Source organism: Tinamus guttatus, unplaced genomic scaffold, assembly GCF_059628265.1.
Source record: "Tinamus guttatus ecotype Peru unplaced genomic scaffold, ASM5962826v1 Tinamus_guttatus_pri_ptg000007l, whole genome shotgun sequence".
Lineage (NCBI taxonomy): Eukaryota > Metazoa > Chordata > Aves > Tinamiformes > Tinamidae > Tinamus > Tinamus guttatus.
This window is the reverse complement of record NW_028288541.1, coordinates 1-24,083: the sequence shown is the minus strand read 5'-3', so window position 1 is coordinate 24,083 and position 24,083 is coordinate 1. Positions and strand designations below refer to the sequence as shown.

At 44.7% G+C, this 24,083-nt stretch overlaps 1 protein-coding gene across 1 annotated transcript; it reads right to left on the bottom strand.

Annotated features, from left to right (window-relative positions):
• Positions 1–1,503: 1,503 nt before the first annotated feature.
• DRD1 (dopamine receptor D1) lies at positions 1,504–5,399 on the bottom strand. Its single transcript, XM_088521346.1, has one exon. It carries the CDS (start codon positions 4,690–4,692, stop codon positions 3,337–3,339), a length of 1,356 nt encoding a protein of 451 aa, XP_088377472.1. The 5' UTR covers positions 4,693–5,399; the 3' UTR covers positions 1,504–3,336.
• Between the last annotated feature and the right edge of the window lie 18,684 nt (positions 5,400–24,083).

The window sequence follows — 24,083 nt, the reverse complement described above, 5'->3', positions numbered from 1 at the left end:
CAGGCCCTGCGGCAGGTAAGAGCGGCGCTTCACGGGGGAGGCTTCTCTAGGCTGTGCTGTGGGGAAAAGGATTTTGATCGGAACAGTCTCCCGAGAGAGGAATTATCGAGGCCGACAACACCAAGCGGAGAGATCGCCTGGCTCTGGCAGTGAGGAAAATGAGGGAGGGTAGAGGGAGAGGCTTGAGGGAAGAAGGCTGGAACATCACTAAAGAATCACCAGTGCACGGAGATAGAAGTGGACTAAAACCTGTGTGAGGGGAAGGAGTCAGGAGACAAAATAAATAGCTTAAATAGGAACAGAAGAAAACAGTAAAATAAGCTCAGAGAAGTCAGCATTCCTCCTGCCCTGCCTTCCCTCTCATAGCAAAGGGAAGGGCTCAGATTAGCCCTCGGAGCGAGGTGTCTAACACCTCTCCAGGGACCTCACCAGCCCGAAACCCAGGTCCGACTGCAGGGGGGAAGGTCCTGGGGCCGCCCCTTGTCACACTAGATCAACCCATTTTTTTCAGAATACAAATCATCCCCGTATAGACCACTATTAAAACAGATTGCTTTATGTGAGCTGTTAAATCATATTTTGCGCTGCAAGGTTTGAGAATAAAAGTGCTGGAAGGCAGATGTGTTTGACTAAGCAACCACAGAACTTTGTATTTCATAAATATATATATAAATGTATATACACACACATATATATATATAGTAAGTAAAATAATTCCTCATAGGTACAGAAAACATCAGGCATCAGCACACTCAAGGAAATTTTATCCAAGGAGCTTAGACTGGAGGTAGTTGTGATCCCCTGCCTGCCTTCGTTTACTGACCAAGGAAACTGTGTGCCAACTCCTTCATGTTAGCACCAAGGGGTGTGAGCTGGACGTCACTGGGGCTCATGCGCCAATTTAAATCTCAACTGCTGAATCTGTCATGCTGTGACCAATTCTCTATTTTTTTCTCCTTAATTTCAATATGAATCAGCCCTCAAAGACAAAAGGAAAATACAGGCCTGCTGTTAAAAGAATAAAATTGCTGAACTTCAGCTAAGGCCCCATCTTATCACTCCTGAAATGAGTCATTTTGTTCTGAAAAATAGGCACCAGCCGTGGGACTGTATCAAGCTTTCATAAGTACCACATAACTTAGAAAAAAAAAAAAAAGATCAGCAAAAAAGTGGCAATAAAAAAATAGTGCTATAAGCAAAGTTTGCTATTCTGATACACCAAGGTACGATCACTGACATAAGAGTCACTAGTAAATCTGGTTTTATGCATTCTAAACAGTCGCATCAAAAGCAAGTGTGTTATTCCCAAACTCGGCAGTTACTGCTTTCAAATCCCAGTTCAGAGCAACGGTTGGGAGAGCTCTCCGTACAGAGGACTTGCTCCTGCCTCTAATAAAAATTTCCATCTGCCTCTAACACGATCCCAAATAAGGGCAAATGGAAAAACAGGAGCACGTCCTCGCTGTTAGCACGATCAATACTATGGCCAAAAAGCAGCATCTATTTAATAAACGCAATGTAGATTGTTTTATTTGACCTTCTGTTCACAAAATAATTTTATTATATGTATGAAAGCAGCATACAGGCAATAAAATTATGAAAACATTCACAATACATAAATACACAGACCTGATGCAGGATGTATATAGTTTGTTAGATTTTTTTCCCTCTCAGTTCTCTTTTACTGACAACACATTTTTGATATACGTTATGAAAAGTTTCTCCAAAGAGCATTGGCTCTCATTCAGAAAACAAGTAACTTTCTTTAAATGTTGTTGAATATTAACACCCAATGTTCCTGTTGCTAAGGTTCACTGATTTTTTGGCATTACAAAGGGAAAGCAGCAGGGAAGGACAATGAAAAAGTAGCTTTTTTTTTTTTTGAATAAAACATTAGCAACTTTTTTGGAGCTCACAGGATGGCTTTGAGGTGGGGACTGCAGTTCCATCCATGTTTAGAAATGTCTTAATCCAAAATGGGAATGAGGCACTATTCCTTCTTGAATGGACTACAGGCATGGTAATTACTAAATTGTCATGTCCTCCTAGTTCCCAAAGCAAAGCTCCAAGTACCTCATTTTTATTTCTGGCCGTGATACGGGAGCAGACAGACAGCATGATCATTGACTCCGGGTGTTACTGCAATAATACAGATGACAATGAAATTTGGCATGTTTACTACCATTATAATCAGTTGTGTTTGTTCAGAAAAGATATCCAAGACTTGAAATAAGAAAAGTCTGAGAAAGCTGTTTATCATACATAAATACAAAACATTATATACTAATAAATGTTACCTAAGAAGCTTTTCTTCTCAAATTGGATCCTTGTTAAGGTTGTAATTGTATTTAAGGTATTTACAGCTCCACAAACTTGACATTCTAGCAAAGTCTTTGTAACATGAAACTTTTTAAAAATAAATAGCAGCAATTTATTTTATTTCTGTAAGGGAAGAGAATTCATAACTCAGTCAACTCTGGTCCTATCTTTTGAAAGAAATCCTACTAAAATAAAAAAAAAAACTCACAAGCAAACAAATTCCACACGGCATCAGTTTTGTTGATTCCTTCATTTCTTGCTGAGCTTCTTAACATTCCTTTATTTTCCTCACCAGCTCTCCAGACTATCAGAGCTTTATTAAAGTGCTGACTGGTTGACTGGTCAAAATGCAATTATGACACTCCAAAAATATCCCATTATTTAAACATCTTAACATAAATAAAGCTAGATCTGTTATAACATATGAAAAATATCAATTTAAACAATAAATAAATAAAACCAGTATCAACATATTACCTCCCAAAGCTTTAAAAATATCCATTCTCATTATAAGGCTCAATTATTTTTCAGAAATAATTTTAAGAAGGCATCTACCTATCTTTACAATCCCTCAGCCTTTAATCAGGACCTGTTAACACCCACTATCACAAGACACAGCAATCTTTTAACTTCTAGTAAACATTAATCTTTAAATACTTAACATTTATCTTTTACCTCATTTCAAGCCAGAAATTTGCTTCTCTAAATGTAGAGATGAAGCAATATTTTCTTTGCTGCATTGTTCTTTGCTTCACTGCACTGTATCCAAATCTGTATATTTTACTCAGTATGAAAAACACAGTTTAGCATCCCTTTTCCCCCAGTTTCCAATATCTTTTGCTGTTTATTGTTTGAAATGTTAAGTTTGATTTGAATGCCAGGAAAATTTATTCTGGGCTTTGTGTAAATGTGTTTTTCTCTCTAGATCTTAATTTCTTACTAAAAAAACTTTTATATCTTCTTTTAAAAGATTATTACCATATACATTATTAGATCTTACTGGGTTAACCTTACTGTTCAGGTTTTATGCTGCCCATTTTGTGTAATGGGGTTGATTTTTTCCAAAGAAACATCAGCTTCATAATCCAAGATACCCGACAGTGCTGGAGACATTTTCTCCATTGTCTTAGACAGTTCCCCTTCTTCCTCCTTTTTTAGAGGTTCTTCTTCTGGACAGATAATTGAATGTGGAATCAGATACACCAGATTACACTCTTTGGGGCTAGACCCTTTGGGCTCCTGTTGGCTTGAAAAAACAACTGCTCCGTTATTGTTGATACTAACAGTCTCTATAGCATTGCTGGACACAGGGCAAAGCCTGTAGCATCCTAGCAGGGTAGAAAATGCCTTGCGGAAATCAGCATTGAAGGCATAAATGATGGGGTTCAGGGACGAATTAGCCCATCCAAACCAAACAAAAACATCGAAGGTGGTGGAACTAATGCAGAAGGGTTCTGCTCCCTTGGACGGTTGGGTAGGCTCGCAGAAAGGAACCATGCAGTTCAATATGAAGAATGGCAACCAGCAGCACACAAAGACCCCCATGATCACTGACAAAGTCTTTAAAACCTTTGTTTCCCTCTTGAAGGACATTTTGAAGTTGCTCTCTGGCTGCTGACAGTCCATGCTGCTTCTATTGCCGCTTGTGTTCTGGCAGTTCTTGGCATGCACAGCTGCTCTCTCCAAAGCTGAGATTCGTCTTATTTGCTTCTGAGCAATCCGATATATCCTCGTGTAAGTTACTATCATGATGGCCACAGGTATATAGAAGCTAATTAGAGACGAAGAGATGGCATACATCCTGTTTAGGCTAGAATCACAGTTGTCCATGCTTATACCTTGTAAACTGGCATTTAGGTCCAAAAAGCTTGTGGTTGTAGCCTTGTGCCAGTTCAGCTGCACAGGGATGAAGGAAATCAACACAGACAAGGTCCATGCCACACTGATCAGGATGAAGGCTGCCTTGGGGGTCATTTTCCTCTCATACCTAAACGGACTGGAGATGGCCCAGTATCTATCCACGCTAATGACACAGAGATTTAAGATGGAGGCTGTTGAGCACATAATATCAAAGGCCACCCAGATGTTACAAAACGAACCAAAAGGCCAGAAACCAGCAATCTCAGCCACAGCTTTCCAAGGCATGACCAAAACTGCCACTAAAAGATCTGACACTGCCAAGGAGATGACAAAGAAGTTGGTCACCTTGGACCTTAGGTGGCGAAACCTAATGACAGCTGCACAGACCAGCGTGTTTCCCAGGAGCGTGGAGAGGATCAGCAGCGAGAGGAAGCAGCCCGTGAGGATCCGAAAGGAAGAGTCCCTTTCCACAAGCAACCCTTCCCCATCCATAGTGGTATCGTTCCAAGTCATAGTTTCTCCTGAGGGGAAATCATATCATGATTTTTGTGACGACAGCAACTGCTTTCCTTGCAGACATTAGAGACATCAGGCGTCCATTAATTACTCATCACCAAACAGTGAGAGGTCCTTGCTTGCACCTTCACCCCTGAATGGACTTCATCCACTTTGAGTTGCCCTGAATGATATTGAGAGCTCTCTAAAGAAGGAACTGAAATGCACAAACACAGTTAACTTTGCAGACTAGTATTGAAGCAATCCCTTCAGAAACACCCTGCACCACCCCGGCACCAAGTAGCCCAATTCAGACAGATCACCTGCGAACGCTCTGCCGCTCTCCTCTCCAAATACACCCCACAGACAGGAAAGCAATCACTTTTCCATGCTTGCATATATTCTCACTTAAATAAGCTATTGATCGAGAGTTTCCAGCATCCATTTCGCTAGCCCTTCATATTTACTGAAGCGTTGCACTATTTGAGGTGCTTTTTCTCTAGTTTAGTTTCCTACATGTCTCACTGATGAACCACTCCATCCCTCCTCCTCAGCACATTCGTGTTAGAAAATGCATCAGTTCTCTGCTTATAGGCAGCAATTCTTCACCTTGTTTCAAACTGTTTAAGTTTTACACTTCCAGAGAAAAGGAAAGCAAACATACAGTGGCTGGTGTTGTAAAGGTTTTCAGCAAGAAGCAGCTCAGGTTATTTAATTTTATTTAAATGAGAAATTCTGTCTCCTACCTTTCACCTTTGATTCTCTGTTTGATCTGGGATGCAAGGCCGTCTCTTCTTATTTAGTTTTGGAATTGCATAGCAAATCTTATATACAAAACCAGTGCAAAAACACTGCATTGCATGGGGCATGTGGGTTTGCTTTTTTTCCCCTGAACATGCAACCTGGCAGGGGAGAAGTAAAAACAAAAGCCGCCGGAGGGTGATCATGAGGAGTTAGTTTTCAAGCGAGCAGCAGGTCTGCTTCCTTGGACCCTGCGCCAAGAGCCCTGCCAGTCTGTGCCCAGCTCTTCCCAGCCCACGGCCCCTAGTGCTCAGTCTGCAAACTTTGTCCGTCCGAGCCGCACTTTGTACATCCCGGGGAAGCAGCGCACCAGGGCAAGTCATCCCAGGCAAAAGGCACGGTATTCCCAGCACTGGCGAGAGTGGCGTCACAGTTCACTGTCTTGCACTGGAAGAAGGACGAGAGACGGAGGAAGAACCTGAGTGACCTCCCGTGGGCCACCAAACGAGGTGCGAAGGCGGCGGCCTCGGCGCAGGAGCGCGGGCACGTTCTTCGGCCAGCGGGGAAAAGTTGCTTCAGCACTTTGCTGCGAGCTCGTAGCTCTCCATAACTACGGCGGAGTAATCCCACCTCGTGCTCGGCGGGGCTGCGCTCCGGGGACGCGCTCCAGCTCCATCAGGCTCTCGCCCTTACCAGCAGCCCAGGTGCAGGGAGCTCGCGGGGGTCTCCCGCGCCCTGCCCCGCGCCGCGCACCTCCAGCGCCGGGGACTCCCGCTCCGTGGCGCCGAGCGCGGCCCGCGGCGGCCGCGGCTCCGTCCTGCCCGGGCAGGGCTCGGCAGCATCGCCTCGCCGGCCGAGGGCTCCCCGCCTGCCCGCTCCGTCCTAGAGGATTAAGACAGGAGAGAGTCTCGCAGCGGGCACCCCCCCGGCGCCTCCTCTAGCATCTTCGCTTTGGCTCACTTCCCTCTGGGCTTCCTGTCCCGGATTTTTTTTTTCGGTTTTCCAGGGAATAACGAATCCAGCAGCGCGGATACTGGGCTGTAAGAGCCGGTGTCTCGGAGCTGAGGGCAAGCCGGGTGACTTTCCGTGGGGCCGCGCCAGGCTCGGGACCCGCAGCCGCCGCGAGCCGGGTGCTATGAAGTGACGCGCGGAGCGAGTCCCGGCACCCAAGTTCGGGCAGGCTCCGGCAGCGGCTCCCGCTCCCCCTCCCCGGCCAGCAAGCGCTCCCGGGGGCCGGTGAGGCGGGCGGAGAGCCCGGCGTGCCGCTACTCACCGGGCCGGGCTGCAGCCGGGGAGCGCCGCTCCGCTCCGCCGCCTCGCGCGGCTCCCGGCGCTGCCGCGGCCGCCGGGCTCCCTCTCGTGGGCGGCCGCGGCCCCGCGCCCCGCCGCGCCGCCCCGCGGAGGCGGCCGCCGCCGGCCAGCGCGCTCCGCTCCGCTCCGCCCCGCGCACCTCGGCTCCGCGCGGCTCCGGTACCGAGCGCCGAGCACCTCGGGGCTCCGCTGCTTGGCCGAACCGCGCCGGCCCGGACGCGCTGCCGCCGCAGCTGTCGGCAGAGCAGAGCTGCCCTTTACGGAGCGCAGCGGGTTTCCCCCAAACCCCGCGGCCGAGCCCCATCCAGGCGCCCCGTTCAGGCGCCGCTGCTGCTGTCGAGCCCAGGGTCGCGGCTCCGGCGCGCTCCTCGCTGCCGGGAACAGACACGGATTTAGCACAACAAGCGTCTCTTTTGGCCACCTCCAAAGAGGGGCAATCCTCAAGCTGAAACCCTGAATTCCTGAAACCGACAAAGGGCATCATATTTCCTGCATGTGGACAGAAAAGAAACAGGGATAAATAACACCTCGGAGGCCACATCCCAGCCCAGCTGCTCCCTGCATGTTCAGAGCAGCAGGGAGGGCCACAGCCCGGCTCTCTGCACCTGCATCTCCTTCTGTAGCCTCCGAGCTTGCACCAATGTCAGATTCTGAATTTTGGTCAGCTGGATTCATCCCACTGCAAAAGACAACTGAATCCTGTGAACTTCCCTACTCTCATGCAAAAATCCGTCACTCCTTTAAAACCATGTTTTCTTCTTTGCAAAAAATCATTCACATCCAGTAGTAAGCGCTGAAAACAGATCGTCCCTTCAAACCCCTTCTTTCTACAGGAAGGATTTTTTTTTACCTTAGCCACAATAAGCAACGAAAGAGGATGAAGATACTGCTCTGCAAGAAAATCCCTTTGTATAACAATCAGAAATCAGAAAATGAAGCTATAAAACATAGATAAGAGGAAGTTGAAGCCTCCTGGAAGAACAAATAAACTCACTAAGCTGTCAAGATAAATTTTCTAGGGTTCAGCATTAGTGAAGTTGCTTTTATGCCATCTATAATTTTTCATAATGTCAGTTATGCAGATACAGTGCTGAGCTAACCTTGACTAGCTAACAAAAACACTTGTTTTGCCTTTGCCTCTCTCTCATTTTTTGATTGCTTCTTAGCAGCTTCTTATTGCTGCTTCTTATTATCCTGTCCTTTAATCATCATTCCTTCCTGAAGGAGCGTGAAAATAGACATGAAAAAGAATTCTGTGCTGTTTGGTAATAGAAATCTCTAATGAAACTCATTGTGGATTTTCATTTTATATTTTCAAGCTTCTTTCTTTTTTCCTCTTCTTCTCAAAGCACAACAGCAATGAGAGCTACTGCACAATACTTTTGAAAACATAGCACGTTCCTGTCGTTCAGCTGAAAGCCGAGGGTGGGGACGAGCTGTGGGGAGCAAAGTCTGTGTGTGAAGCAGCTGATATCAGAGCATGTCTGATTTTATTTGTTAAAGCCTTCGAGAGGCTCCCCCAGACCAGCTTCCCACTGCAGCCACCTCTCAGCCCGAAATTATTCCAGGAGAACCCAGAGCAAGCCCAGAGTACCCAAAGAGCTCAATCTTTCGGGCACACTGTAAAGAAAAGTTGGGATGTATATTGCAGAGCAGAGAGCAGTTTGCTGTCAGTGATCCACTTATCGCTCTGTCCACTGTACTCCTCTCTTTTCAGTTTGCTTTTGCTGGGGAAGACCCTTTCCCAGGGAAGAGACTGAGCTCTTTGCTGGGTGGCCAAATGCTGCTCCTACAGCTGAGCATTTAAATTTTTAGCATGAATCCCACATAACAGCTGTCCCCGAGCTTCCTACGCGCAGCAGCCTGTAAGAGCCTGGCCAGCGTTCATCCGAGCGGCCCTTTGGTCTCCGCTCGAGCCCTTCTCCTCTCACGCCTGTGCGATGGCCCCGGGAGGCCGGAGCCCGCGCGGCCGCAACACGGCCCTTCGGCATCACAAGCCCCAGCACCCAGTGCAGGGCACCCTGCTCGCTCCTTTGTCACCTCAGCTCATCTGGAGCTTTTAACACTTCCTTGACTTAACAGACATACCCAGGCAAGGAACAAGAGTGAAATCCATTAAAGCCTTCTTATTATTTAGGTGAATTTAGTCATGGGATTAGGCAGCAGCTTGATACACCTCTGGGAGCAGAAGCTGAATTTCTCCTTTGCTGCTCTCTGGGTAACGGGCCTGCAGCCAGTGCCCAAGGCAGCAGCTCTCTCCTTTTTTTTTTTTTTTTTTAAATACTTTTCAATCACTACAGACTGACACAAGAATCAAAGCAATGACCAAGAAAGAAAACAGTTTAGGTCCCTATTACCACCCTGCAAGATACCTATTCCTCCCAGGAGATTCCTACAGGGGAAAATCCTATTTGGTCCATATAAAGATTTAAATATACAAATACTCAAATATTCATAAAGGCATACATACAATACATAAATATACAAATATAAATTTAAATATACAAAATATGCAAATACTGAGTAAAAAAGATTTAAATATACAAATATAACTTGATCCAACTCATATTAATCCAAACAATAATTAGCTAGCAGAAGACCAAGTGAGAATTGAATGAAGTCCAAATCTAGCATCCAGGGATAAATACACTTTTCTAAAAAATAGCACAAACACTAAAGCTGGAAAAAAAAAAGGTGGCTTAGTTTACGAAACATTATTTACAGTATGTGGATACAAAGTGTGCTCACGTCACTCTAGGGATGACTTTTTGACGCTACGTGCATAGAACGCATTAAACATGAAATCATCTGAGGCATGTTAGCAGAAATAATGTTCAAAATAGCTGCCAGGTTGCTAAATAATTGTTGTATTAACAAGCCAAAATTACTTATGTCTCAATTTAACCTACCTGGGAAAAAAAAAGAGTTGCTGGAAATCCAACGATAGCTATAACGTCTCTAAGTTCAGTGAAGCACACTGGTTAAGTTGATATTATCATGTTTGGGCATTCCACGGGGAAAAGCGCAGTAGCAACATACAAAAAGCACCAAGCAAAGAGGAGAAACAGAAGGAAACACTGCTGTGATGCTAAAGACACCCAAGGATCTGAAGATCATTCTTGAACAACAAAGATCCACTAGCAAGGAGGAAGGATCGGTGAGAGGAGTGATTCCTAGTCCTTAAACGCTGACAGCAGAGAGGCCTAAACATGCAATGTTCAGTGTGGATGCTCTTGTGCGCGTGCATGAGTGTGCCTGGCTGTAGGCACATCCATCTACTAGTGGACCTTAGACCCCGGGGAATTCAGTAACAGCAGTCTCAGAAAGCACATCAGCACCCTTGTGAACACTGACTGTTGAGCTATTTCCCCTGGCAGCTGGTGCACAAGGCATCCCTGGATATCAAGGTCACTGATAAAGTACATGAGGAGTCTGGACACTGGCAGGAAAAAAAAAAAAGAAAGACTGAAAAAAAAAAAAAAGGAGAAACACTATTTTTGGAAGTGTGACTTGTTCAAGGCAGCTAACTGAGGCAGCAGCAGAGCTGGCCACACGGAGCGTAATGCCCATAGGGTCTAGGTGAGGATGGTGTTGGTTGGTACTTGTGTTTTATGGGATTATAGAGCTCAAACGCTGACTGTGGAGCGCTCACAGGGTCAGACTAGGGCACTGCTGCTCCTCGGGCATCTTCCCTCCTTGCTAAATTGATGTGTGAATGTGAGGCTGGAGATCCAGCTCTACATGGGAGAGGTTCTCACGCCTACCTCTGTCCCCTGTAGTGATAGAACATTTAGGGAGGATATTTTGTTCTTTGGCAGACAAGGCAGCAGACCTTCAAAGAGCTTCTTGGCTGCACAGGCTTTCGGAGTTGTGGAAAACCATAATTCGATTGTATGTCAAATGTTCTTGCTAACACGCTTACCCAAGCAGTCTCCTGTTCAGAGTCAGTTCAGCCTCTGCTCTTCTTAGGAGCTTTATCTCCTTGCTAGTAACCTCTCTTCACATTTTCAAAGCAAACACAAATCAAAGCTGGTTCGTTTGAGCTATAACCCCCAAGTTTGGCAACAGAATGATTTTTTCTTTTTTTTTTTCTTTTTCTTTTTTTCTTTTCTGGAGACAAGTCGATGACAGTAACAAAAGAGAAAAATAACCGACCTTGTAGCTGTGGATCAGAGCAGCAGGTGCCAGCTAAGCCATGCCCCATCCTCCTGCCACACAGGAGCCGTGAGTGATCCCAGAGCTCTGCGGTTAAGTAGGTTATTCCATTGACAGCTTTTCTGCCGTGACTTCTCTGAGGGTTTTTCCATTTCCGCCCATTCATTCCCACAAACCCAGGAAAGAACAGTTTTACACAACAAGCAGCTAGAGGAATCCTTCCTCTCCCAGCTTACCACCCTCCCTCCTCCCAGCCAAACCCAGTCAGCTGCTGTTGGATACATCTCATTCTGCTCCACAAACTGATTGAACATGGAAACCGAAATTTTCCCACACCTTCTCTTTTTGGGATTTCCATCTGCCATCAGATACAGGGTAAGAAATGAATTACTGCCCTGCCAACACTTCCCTCAAGAATGGGTAGGAAGCCCAACTGCAGAGGATGAAGAGACTAAATTGTTGCTGAGAAGAGAGGAGAGCTCTGAGGCAAGAAAAATGCTGCCTCAGATGTTCCTGTCCCCGCACTATGGCAGAATAGTGTCAGGACATCCAGAGAAAAGCAACAGGTTTCCTCTTTCAAGCTAAAGAAAGAGCTAAAAGAAACAAACAAACCAAAATACAAAATATCTCAAATCTCCTGATTATTTCACTGTCCATTTCACTGTCAGACGTAGACACTCAGTGTGTGGCTGAATTTTATATTGTAATCCATGCCTTTAAAAAGCTCAGTCGAGTTGACTGATGAGGATCAGCACATAAGTAGTCCTCAGATGTCCACACAGACAGAAGCTGGGCCCTTGGCATGCTTTATTCTTTATTTGCATATAATTTTCTTAATTCTTTATGGCTTGCTTGAAATGTCCACTGCATAAATAGAAATTGAATATATGAATCAAAGGAGAAGTGACTGAAAAAAATGACAGCACTTTAAATGCTAAGGATGGTTTTGACATATTAATTAGTATCTATCAGAAATGCAATAAAGCCAGTGAAAAAGAATGTTTCATTAGAATGAAATTAGTCTGATAAATAAGTAATCCTGTGTGAATGGATAAGAAGAATACAAATAGATACATTAGAAGGAAAATTCTTTACAGAGGAATGTTACAGTGATTTCTAGTAACAGTGGATGAAACTAGAGATAACCCACATCTCCTAGCAGATGGCTTGGTAGGTGGCACTCCACTCCGAAACCAGTGTGACAGATATAATCCTGAGCTGTGCACCAGCCAGCAGCACAAAATGGATCCTTCGCCCATATTCCAGTCCAGCCCCAGAAGGATTTTTCTGGTACAGGGTTTGTGATGATGAAGAGAGTGCTTGGTCTCTGTCTGAGTCCGAGGCCTGTAAGGGTTAGTGGAACAAGTGAGAAGAGTCAGGCTCTGTGCATTATATTTGGCTATTTTTAAGCTTGCATTAATGCACATTCAGTATGGTCAGGCTCTACAGGCCTTCTCCTAGGTAGACTACAAAGCAGAATGTTTGGATTAAATGAAATTAAATAGAAATAAACAAAATACCCTCTCCCCTTCCCCCCCCCCCAAAAAAAAGAAGCAAAAAGCAGCTGCTGCTGCCTAGAGTTCTTGCTAGCAGCAAAGCCCAGCACAAACCCATCACCCCTGCAGGAGCAGCAGGAACACGTTGCTCCATGAGGGATGACGGCCAAGAAGTAGCAATCCAAAGCAAGGTCCCTTTCGTCTGCTTCGTTCTTCCTGCCATAACTTTCACTTGAACATTCAACAAACTCAGGGATCTGAATGGATCACCTCAAATTATGGTATAATCCTAAAATCAATTTCATCTTAGCTCCTCTGGATTTGGTTTTCGACATTTGGTTTCAGATATTCAGTCTCTTCTTCAAAACTGAATTGTGTCTCCTGAGCTGGTCTGCTCCATTTAGGTGAGGTTCAAATTATGGATGTTTTCTAGGTAAAAATCAAATAGTTGCATTTAGGAAAGACTGTTCCATTGGATTCCTATTTAGTGTCTGATTTCTTTCTTCTTGTTTTTAGTTATTTTTTCCCTCTGCTTACAGTGACAGCCTCTTGAGCTTTTTTCAGCATTACTTTCTAAAGATTCACACCCCCTGGTCTCACAATTTGTCAAGGATTTTTCCTTTGCTTTCTAGGATTTTATGTTTTCACATCTTTTCAGGAATTCCCAACTGTTTTCTAGGTATTTTTGACCTCCACCCTTTCTATGAATTTCCATTGCTCTCTAGGAATTTCCTTATGCTCTCTAGGAACATCCCTCTCCCACCCTTCAGCTTTCTAGGAATTTCTCCCACCTCAATGCGAATTTACACTTGCTTCCTAGGAATTTCCAGTCACTTTCAAGAAATCTCTGTTGCTTTTAGAATCCCACCCTAGTTCCCTGCTTCCTAGAAATTTCTCAGTAGTTTATTGGAATTCATCTTACTTTCTAGGATTTGGTGCTTTTTTTTCCCCAGAAAATCCCTATGTTTTCTAGGAATTTTCCATAGTTTTCTAGGAATTTCTTGTAGCATTCTAGGATTTTCCCCCTGCTTTCTAGGAATCTCCTATAGCTTTCTAAGAATCACACATTGCTTTCTAGGAATTTCCCACAACTTTCTAGGAAATCCTCATTGCTTTCAAGGAACCCTTTCCTGCTTTCTAGGAATTTACACCCAGCTTTCTAGGAAGTCCCCTGTGTTTTCTAGGATTAACCTATTGTTTGCTAGGAATTCCCTTTGCTTTCTTGCAGGATTAAATGGAGGGAGTTCTATGGGGTTTCATTTGTTTTCTAGGATTTTCTCCTACCTTTCTTGGAATTCTAGGAATTGCCCCCCCCTTTCCTCTCTCTAGGAGTTTACCCGCAGCTGGTGTGTGACCTCTTTGGCTGTTGTGTGTCCTTACATGTCCTTGTTGTCAGAAGTTGTCAAGCGCCATCCTATGCCGCTGCAGGAATAAACATTTAACGGGGCATATTTTTAATTGCTGATTTCTAAAGCTGTTGGAAAGACTCGGCAGGTGGAAATAGGAGGCAGCACTACCTGCTCCCTAGAGGATGCTGACACCTCCCCTTGCCCTGCACTAAGGCACAGCCACCTACTGCTGCCATCCCCGATTCATCTGCCTGGCTCAGTGTCTTGTCAACAGTGGCTGGTAGAGATCCTTCAGGGTATGAACAACTCACAAAAGATATTTATAGTGTAACCACGTCATAGAGGAAACAGCTTCCTACTCCCCTTCAAAGGCAGGTTTATCCCTTCAAATGTAGCCTTATGTCCCTTCTGAATGCAGCATGACTTTTCATCTTCGTTTCCTTTCAGCGTTTCCTGGTATAAGCATGCATGTTTTCCTCTAGATAAATGGGAAAATTGGGCATGCATCAATTTCATTTGGTACTGCATAATGGATTTACCTAAAATCAGGTTCAGATATTGCAAACAGAGCCAGAACCAGTAACTAGTTTTGTAACCAAACCTCCATTAGCTTAGATAAGAGCAAAGAGTAAAATTTAAGGTGTCAAAAAGTGTTCTCGTGCTTTCTTGTTTGACTGAATTCCCCTAGGTAACAGTTTACTCATTAACAGTGGAAGCCTTGGGAAATCTGGGTGATGGCTTTTTTGATATGCTGACACAGGCTTGAAGACCTTCCTAGCTCATTAACAGAAACAATCTTTGAACTTATGAGTACCCTTCAAGCTCTACTGCTATCCCTTCTACCTTGGGGGTTGGATATACAGGTGCTATACATGTTTCCCCTAATCCAGTACCCTGTTTCTGATACTAAAATACAGTCCAAAGCCATCATAGGCACCTTCCACTAAGTGAGTGGGAATGAACAGTGCCCAGGAATTTTGTTGGGTTCTTTTGGTAGTTCTCTGATAACATCAGCTCAGTGCCAAGGGCAGCTCCTGACACCGTGTCCAAGGGCCAACCGCTGAATACCCTGAAGCTCTTTGTGTTAATACCTCCCGGGCAGTCACCACACATCATTTCCCACCTGCTGTACAACTTCCTTTCTTACGGAGCAGCAAAGTTCTGACATACCCCAGGCTTGCCTTCAGTCCGCTTTACTGCACCATCGGTGATAAAGGGCTTGCTGAAAACTTTGTCCTGCAGTGCCACTTGCTGGACAGTTATGCCAGTAAATGCAGTGTTCCGCTGCTCTTGCTTTTGTCAGTTGATGCACCAACTTGAAATAAGAAAAATATATATATATAAAAGCAGTTAATGTCCAACGCAAATATTTTTAATGCAGTAAGGCTTGGGGAATGTAAAGTTCATTTCCTAGATGAGACAGTAGTTGTACAAGAGCAGAAATCCTCATATTCTGGTTGGTGTAGGGAAGAGTTTATCCTCTAATAGTCTTGAAATTCTTGCATGTGAAAATATGCAGTTGGTTAAGCTCATTCCTAGTTTAGTAAAGTCCAAGGTCTGAATTTACATCTGCAGGTTTGCAGGACTCTTAGTAATGGATTTGTTAGGAAATAAGAGGACTGAAAGGAATGCTCCCGCAGGAGCCAACATCATGCTTACTTAATGTATACAGCTGTAGTCTCTAGGTACATGCTTTCTATATACATATACTATATATAATGTTTGAACTGTAATATAAGCAGCAAGATAATTATGCTCTTTATGAACACATAAGAAAACACACGCTTGAATTTACAATTGGGGCACTAGCGAAGGTCAGCGTATATTCCGGGTATGTGACTGTGCAGGAGTTTTTTGAAGATCAGGGCTTCTGAAAGACGCTACACTACGAGGCTGCAGATGAACACACTGGATACCATGTTCTGGGATGGTGCTCCTTAAAGCAGAGCGCTGCCTCGAGTCCTGGCAGCCCCTTCCATTCACCCACCAAACTCCCCTTCCTGCGGAGGCCATAGGCAGCAACAGTACGAGCCTCAAAACACACATCAGCATCTGACAGCTGGAAGATGCTGCTGGATTTTGCATCTTTAAATGCAGCTTAAAATCCCTGTACCAGAAAGCTTAGTGGGAATGAAGAATCACATTTTACTTCTCTAGGGGTTGTTACACCGTGTTTCCTACACCCTTTACTCCCACCAGAACGTAGTTGGGGAAAACAGGCCAGCAGGTCAACCCCATGACAGGGGTGGCGAGGCCGGGGGGTCCCATCGGTGCGGCTGGCGACACAACCCCGTCACGAGCCGAGTGTCGCCACCGTGGAGCAGGGGCGGCCGCTCGCTCTCCCGGGAGCTTTTCCCCTCGAGTTTAAACGTGGTTTTGGGTGACGATCCGCGGAAATTGTCCCCCTCTCCCGGAGAAAGCTCGGAAATCCCCCCCAAAAGGGACTCGCGGAGGCGGCTCCGCCGGCGGGCGCTCACAGCAGTGCCCGGAGCAGCTGGGGGTAGCGCTGCCGCCGCGGCCCGGCCCCGGCGGGGCGGCGCGGGGCGGTCCGGGGCGGCGCGGGGCGGTCCGGGGCGGTGCTGGGCGGTCCGGGGCGGCGCGGGGCGGTCCGGGGCGGCGCGGGGCGGTCCGGGGCGGTGCTGGGCGGTCCGGGGCGGCGCGGGGCGGTCCGGGGCGGCGCGGGGCGGCGCTGGGCGGTCCGGGGCGGCGCGGGGCGGTCCGGGGCGGTGCTGGACGGTCCGGGGCGATGCCGGGCGGTCCGGGGCGGTGCTGGGCCGTCGGGGGCGGAGCAGCGCGGCCCGGCCCCGGCGGGGCGGTCCGGGGCGGAGCAGCGCGGCCCGCGGCGCCGCGGAGCCTCTTCCGGGCAGCGCGGAGCGGCCGCGGTGAGTAGTGGCCTCGGCTCCTCCGTTGTGTCCTCCCGTTTCCCGGCGCCCCGCGGGTAGGGGGCAGCGAAGGAGGCGCCGCTGCAGCGCGGGTCCTCCCGGCTCCTCCATACGGACCAGGCCCTGGTCGCCCCGGTTCCCGCGCCCGGTCCCTCCGCAGGGCCCCAGGTGCAGGTGTCACCCCCAGTCCTCTTAGGGCCCCAGGCCCTGTGTTACCCCCTGTCCCTCCACAGGGGCACAGACCTTCTGTCACCTCTGTGTGTCCTCTTTTTGTCACCCCCACGTCCTCTCCACAGGGACACAGACTCCATGTCCTTCCCATCTCCCCCACAGGGACCCTGTGTCACCTCCATCCTCACTGTAGAGGCCAATGTCACCCCCCGTCCCCTCCACAGAGATGCAGGCCCTGGTCCCCCTGTCCTTCCTAGCCCGGGGGCGGTGGTGGCCACCCCCTTTCCTAGGGAGCTCCCATCTTCGCACTTATCACGTGCAGCAGACAGGTGACAGGGGGCTGCCATAGCCCTTGTGCCGTCCTCTGTGCGCAAATAACCGCTCCCTGCCTCCCCCCTGCATCTGCGTCCCTGACCAAGAGTCGTCCCCGCAGCTCAGCGTGTGACCGAGGGTGTCGGATCGCGGCCGGACCCACGGAAGGAGCCTCTCTGTGCCGCGCAGGAGCACCCCTTGCAGCTCCAGGTCAGGGGGGATTAAATGTGCATCCTGCTTTTTCTTTATTTACTGAGCTGTGAAAAATTGAGGATAATTATAATGCTGCATGTGGAGAGGGTAGGGGGCAGGGATGACTGGCTTTACACCAAAGTACAGATTAAAAAAATCTCCTGTTTGACCCCTATCAGAGAAAGAAATATTATATAGTGAAAAACTACAGGAGAGGACCATGAACGTGTATGGATAGACCCAGGTAATCCTGCTTAAATTGACCTTGGGTTTTAAAACATGTGGAGCAGAAAAAACGTCTGAAGCAATCAGGAATGAAATAAAGTAGGAGCTTGAAATAACCCCTTCCAGCAAACAACCTTTTTTTTTTCCCTTTGATGAAAAAGAGAGGCAAACGTGTAATGGGTGATAGGTGTCTGTGTGATATACCTCGTGAAATGAGAGCGGTGAGAGAAGAGATGGCAAATTAAAAGCATTCGCTGCTGAGTTGGCTGCTGCGACCTCTAACATCTGGAGGGAGCTTTAATGCAGAATGATGAAATCTCTCTTTAAGTTACACACCAAAGATGGCTGCTGTTTTGAGGAGACAGACCCAGCAGCAGACACTATCCATTTAACACAGACTACTGCTTTTGTTGCTAGGCTACAAAGGGGATGTACATTTATAAGCAAAAAAAAAAAAAGTATCTTGTTGTGATTTACTTTAGCCATCATTCAATTTGTTTTTTATTACTACAGTAGGAAAAAAGCATATTGCAGGCAAGGATTTTTAAATTTAAATGCATATTTACCAGCTGCTCTGAGGAAGAAAAACTTGGCAAGTGGCTTTGCTAGCATTTGGTGCAAGTATCTTGATGAGACCTCCCTCGCTCATCAGCTGTGCTGCTTCTTTGAAGCAAACAGTGCAAATAGAGGAATACCGTTGCCTAAGGACCCCAATAAGGCTGATAGGTGCTGTTTTGCCATCCTGTGAAAATGATTTCTTCTAAAAAAAATCTACTACTGCTTCTCATTTAAACTAATTATACCGGCTTGATTGACATACCTGGAGAATGTGCTCTGTACTCTTCTTTACCAGAACAATTGAAATATGGGTAGTCACTGGGTTTGACTTTGCACTGTTACCCTGCTGATGTGTTGTAGTTTTAAAGTAGAATAGGTCGCGTTTTACAAGCAGGGCGGTGGTGGTGGGTGTTTCTCCCAGAAAGGAAAAATCTGAGGTTTCTTTGTTTGTTTATTTGTTTTTTGGGCAGAGAAGTCTCCCAGAAAGGTTATGTTTTATTTAAAGAATAAAAAGACCTAACAGGATTCTTAAATATTTCTCTGTCAAAGCGCCATAGAAAATGCTTGAAAAGAACTAAGCTTAGCAAAAACAGTCAAGTAGTCATGGTTGCTTCAGTTTATAAACATTTCAGAAGAAGAGAGATGCCCCTCTCCCCTTTTATAGCAGCACTTACCTCAAACTGAAGATTTTCCAGCCTACATCTCTTGTCCTAGAACAGGGTGTTGAGTGTTGGACATCAGACTGTTAGGGCACAGCTGTGAAGAATGGAGATCTGGGAGCCCAGATGTTACAGCTGCTCTGCTCTCTCCCAGTGACTCTGTGCATGAGGCCTTTTCAACAGCGCATAGGTCTGGCTTTTGAACTGTTCTGTAGCCTATTGGAGTATGATAAGAAAGAGGTACTGTTGTTACCTTCTATTTTTAGTGAGTTTTAAAAGCAAAATGTGACTGCAGTCTCCTTTTCCAAAAAGAGGCCACTTGGCTGCTTCTAGAGGATTTTGGGAATTGTGTTTTGGCCTAAGTGCCTTTATTTCACCTGGAGTTAGGTGTCTAAGTTCTGGTAAAGGCTAACATATAAGTGAAACTTCCCTTTTCAGCATTCGTGTAGGCTAGTTTACCAGCTACTTTACTAACTCTTGTACAAAGGCTGTTTTGAATCATAGGTTCAAGCTCACAGTGTGTCCTATCTTGTGTAAGAAGGTTGCAGGTTTCATTTTGGAAGTTGGGCACCAAGAAGTGTGGTGTTGCTGACTTCTTTATCACATTTTTTTTTTCCTTGGTGTCATTCAGCTCCCCCAGCTTGGTTTTTGCTGACTTTCCCAAATTGCAGGCAAGAAGGTAAAAGGATGTTCTGTCACTAGCAGGGTCTCTTTTTGTAGGGGAAGGTACAGAAGGCTGTAAACTGAGCTCCAGCCAGTGTGAAAACAAAAAGTAACAGAAAATTCTTTATAGAAAGTGAAGCAGCTGTTAACTTCATCTGGTAGCAATCTAAGGATGCTTGCCAGAGGATCCCCATCCAGGAGAATTCTGGCTTCTATATCTGTTCGGAAAAAATATTTCTGGGGTGGTTCCCGGGTTAGTTTCTCTTACAGAGAGATGATGGTATCACGCTCCCCAGCAACTAAAAAGTTCTTTCTATCCTTTAGCTGTTGTAAAAATGCCCTTCTAATAAACAGAGTACTGACAAAAGCTGTTTTTCCTCTCTCATGAATGAATGTTGTGACATTAGAGATGCTGCCCGACTCAGAACAATAATTACAGCTTTTAAAAATGTGTATTTAGATCAGATATGGAATTCACAGTTACATCAGTAAGAAATCTCTGTTGTACTACTCCCAGTTTCAGTTTATATTCTGTAGAAATTACTGATACTTGATGAAGTTTCTCATTTGCGGAATGGATTTTGTGCAAATAACATACAAAAGTATAAATGGTTCCAGTGAAGGCAGAAAATCTGCTTTAATGATTTTGGTGCTGCAGAGTGAGGTTACGTTGTCCAGGATTTCCCAAAAGAGATGATCGTGCACCCCTGGTCATGCAGTCGTATCTAGGTCCTTGTTTTGGGAGTCTTTTCAGTGCAGTATTAGTAGCAAGTACAGTTTAATCTTTGTTAAAAACCTCAACTTTTGCTTGCAACCACATTTCTTTTTACACATGCTAAAATAAATTATCAAATATCTGTGTTGCTCAAAACTGAATAGTTTGTTGCTCTCTGAAATACAACATTGCCACACTTTTGGCTATTGCTTCAATTTGAACGGTGGTTAGAGTGTTCAGTTTCATGTTTAAAAATGCAAACTTTGCAAAAGAACAGCTGAGAGCTGAATTCCTGACTACTCCTGAATCAGCGTTTTGTAGATTTGTCGCAACTGTTGTTCTGTTGTTAACCTTTAAACAAAGTTTAAAGTCTTCTGCTGCTGCTGCTGATTCTGAGGCAAAGCTAAACGTAGCCTTTGTACTAAAACTGTTTATTAGACTTTATGCTGTTTCTTATGTATTTATTTTTAGGAGAGGCCATTCATTTTTCAGCTCCCTCCCCACTGTGTTAATGGTAGTATTAAGCACTAGAAGTAGCAGATGATTCCATCTGAACAGAGAAAGGACAACAAACCTGAGTGTGGTTAATACTGGGAGTTTCGACCCAGATCAGAATATCTTTTTGGCTGAAAGTACAGGCTGCAAAACGTATAAAAGCAGTATTGTTTTAAAATATTGTTGTAGAAGGTTATTAAAAACATGGAATTGAGGTGTCTGTCTGGATAAAATTAGACCTTCTTTTAGTCCGTGATACATGTACGAAAAATCTCCTTATTCTGAAAAGTCAGTAATCAAAAACACAGGTTCCCAGGCATGTGCTGCAACATTGGAGGTGAAGCACGACAAAAAAGCACAAGCCAGTACCATGGTTTTTAGTTTGTTTCATTTTCTAGGGCTGGGAGAGGATGGCGGAGAGAGATGAGGAGGCAGCAGCAGGGAGACTAAGGGAGAGAAGGGGAGAGGAGAGGACAGCAGCAAAAGACTCTTGAAACCACCGGCAAGCGCAATCTCGCGCAGCCCTTTTCTCTGTGCAATCTGTGTTGGGGCATCGTCGTGCCTAATTCCTGGCCGTCTGCAGAGCCCACCTCTTCCCTGTGGTTTTGGCTGCACTTTTGGTGACAAGTACGTGACGTGTTGACGTGTCTGTTGACAGATTGTGGGAGCGCAGCAGGGAGCAGCGCTGCCCACGACAGCCGTCCCGGAGCGCAGAACAGGGTTCAGCTGCTGTCCTGCACGGATACCCTGCTCCGGAGGCTCCGCAGTTCGGTGATAACAGGCAGGCGAGAGAACACAGTCAGTTCTTAATTACTGGTTTAATTTACTTGGGTAGGATATTACTTCAGGGTTTGCAAGCCTAGGGAGTTCTATCAGAAACTTCATTATAATCTCAGTGTTCAGAGATTTGTGGTATTTGAAATGGTGAAGATTTGCTTTTTTTTTCCTTTCCCCTTTCTTGCTATGTCTTTTCCATGGTAGATGTGACTGTTTAGATGTGTTGTCAAGTATTGTTTGTCTTTTACCCTTTTCAGCAGTGGTGGCCCTCCTAGATTGTGAATGTGACTTCAGTGGCCTTTCCAGCTGTTCATTCGGCCAGCACAGTCTCCCCGTGCAGCTGTGTGAAACTCTATTTTCTTTCTTAGCCCCCACAAGAAGATGAAGGCATGTTCACAGCAAGGGTAGACTTATATTGAAGTAGCTTATATTATACAGAAGACTGTCTTTTCATTAGATGTTGAAGTAATCTTAATTTTAAAATTTCTGGGCTTTAAGCCCTACAAAAACATAGCTGTATTAGCTCAGCCCCCTTCTCTGTAGCTCTTTTAGCATCTTTGAAGTATCATTAGGAAAATTTGTCATATGTTCACAATGTTGCAGATTGTTGCATTATGTAATCTGCCTTTTGTTGAAGCGTGGATTTAGGGAAACAACATTTGTTAATGCAATTTGTTGCCTTTGTGGTTTTTTGTTTTGTTTTGCAATGCCAAAGATTTTAATTGGATTTTGTTAAATATTTCCTTTGCCACTCTATAACACCTCTTCGAGCATTTCTGGAAGTATTTGATTTCTCCTTCCCTTAAAACAACATGTTCAGCAAACACTACTTCATCACTCAAATAAAGCAAATTTTTGTTCAGCGCATCATTTTTTAGTATAGCTGCTTATTAACAAAATCCTTTTTTTCTTTTTTTTCTGTTTTTTCTTTTTTGCATCTATCACATCCTGAGATATTTGTGCCCTCAAAAAACATGTTATATATGAATGTTTGGAGAAACAAGCATGGAAATATATATTCTGTAGATATCTAAGTTCTTGCTTTTTACTTAAATGGACAGCAACCTCATTTAAACAGTAACCGACATCATCTGCTTCCTAGTACACACTTGCTCGTTTGCAGCTCCGTTCTGCAGGATGTTCAGTGTTTGTGCTTCACTGTTTTTTTACTGTAAGTTTAACTGCTTCTCATCTTGCAGATGTAGAGACTCAAATGTTACAGGAATGTTTTGAAATGAGAATTCCAAAATGAAAATGATCATTTTTTTCTTCACAGTTTCTGAAGATGTCAGCAGATATACCATTAAATATCAATATTAAGGAGCCCCGATGGGATCAAAGCACTTTCATTGGACGAGCCAGTCACTTCTTTACTGTAACAGATCCCCGGAATATTTTGTTATCTGATGCCCAACTAGAAATGCAAGAAAAATTGTTCATGATTACAGGTATGACAGTTGGTCATTGTTACTGCTGGCCCAAATAAATCCATGTTGGTTTTAAGTAGATGGTTATATATTTGAAAGGAAATAGTTAAGACACTGTATTCATTGTATCACTCTTTCTTCCTATTATTTACCTGGAAACATTACCATATTCTCTAATAAATGAGGAAATGATGTCATGTGAGAACATCTACTATTACGTTAATAATACTATGACACTATAATGATACTATTAAGTATTCTGGAATGTGGAAAAAGTGACTGATTTTGCAAATAATTAGTATAACAGCAGAGTTGAAAGCTCTGACATGTTGCTCTGTTTGGGGCAAGTAGCTTCTTAAATATTTGCAAGATAAATTCTCAAAGTTTAATGCTAAAGTCTTTGAAAAGATTTTAGCTCCACAGTTCTCATACAGCTTTGAATAAACAGGACTCTGGTGTTGGAAGCATCAACTCAGCCAACATAATCACTGCTAGAAGTTTTGATTATTTTTATTTCAACAGTCCATTTAAAAGCCAAGGATCTACTAGATCCTTAAAAATAAAGCTGACTAGAATGCTAGGTTAATTTAGTATGAACATCCTCAAGATCTCTGATGCCATGTTTTTCATTGGAATTTGCAGTATTTTTAACAATTACGGTTTTTGCTGTTGTTTTGTTTTTTAACTTGTCCCAAGACAAGGTATCGTGGCACCGTGGGCTTTATTTGTATTCTTGACAAGCCCAGCACTTTTATATACACACAAACACATGCATACACAAGTGCCTTTCAGAACTGCTTTCTGGAATGTGAATCAAGGTACTTTAAAAATTCCATCATTGAAAGTTATATTGGGTATTTCTTCTAACCGTTTCCCTAGTCCCTGCTAACAAAGCATTATCTCACATATATGTTTTCTAGCATAAAGCCTATTAACAAAAGACATTAGCTTCCACTAAGGACTTCATCATACTGGTGAACTGAGGACTTTTGAGGAAATGGAAAGGGTCTGACAGGTGCTGGATGTACAACAACTATTAGACTTAAGCGTAGTTAATACTCTCTTGGCAGATAGAACATCCTAAATGCCAGATCACTAAGGTTAGAATTACCAGGTATCTCGTGCTCTTTGTCCTCACAAGGCTCTCCTATAGGGGATGGGATTTGGGACTACTCAACTTCCTTGGTTCAGTGAGGAAAAGTGGGATATTTGATGAAGGATTAGAGGGGGGCCAAGGACTTATCTCACAGCTACTTCTAGAGGAAATCACTAATCAGTACG

What these genes read in the sequence shown, in the direction of transcription:
- DRD1 (XM_088521346.1), bottom strand. Translation starts at nt 4,692, where the DNA reads ATGACTTGGAACGATACCACTATGGATGGGGAAGGGTTGCTTGTGGAA.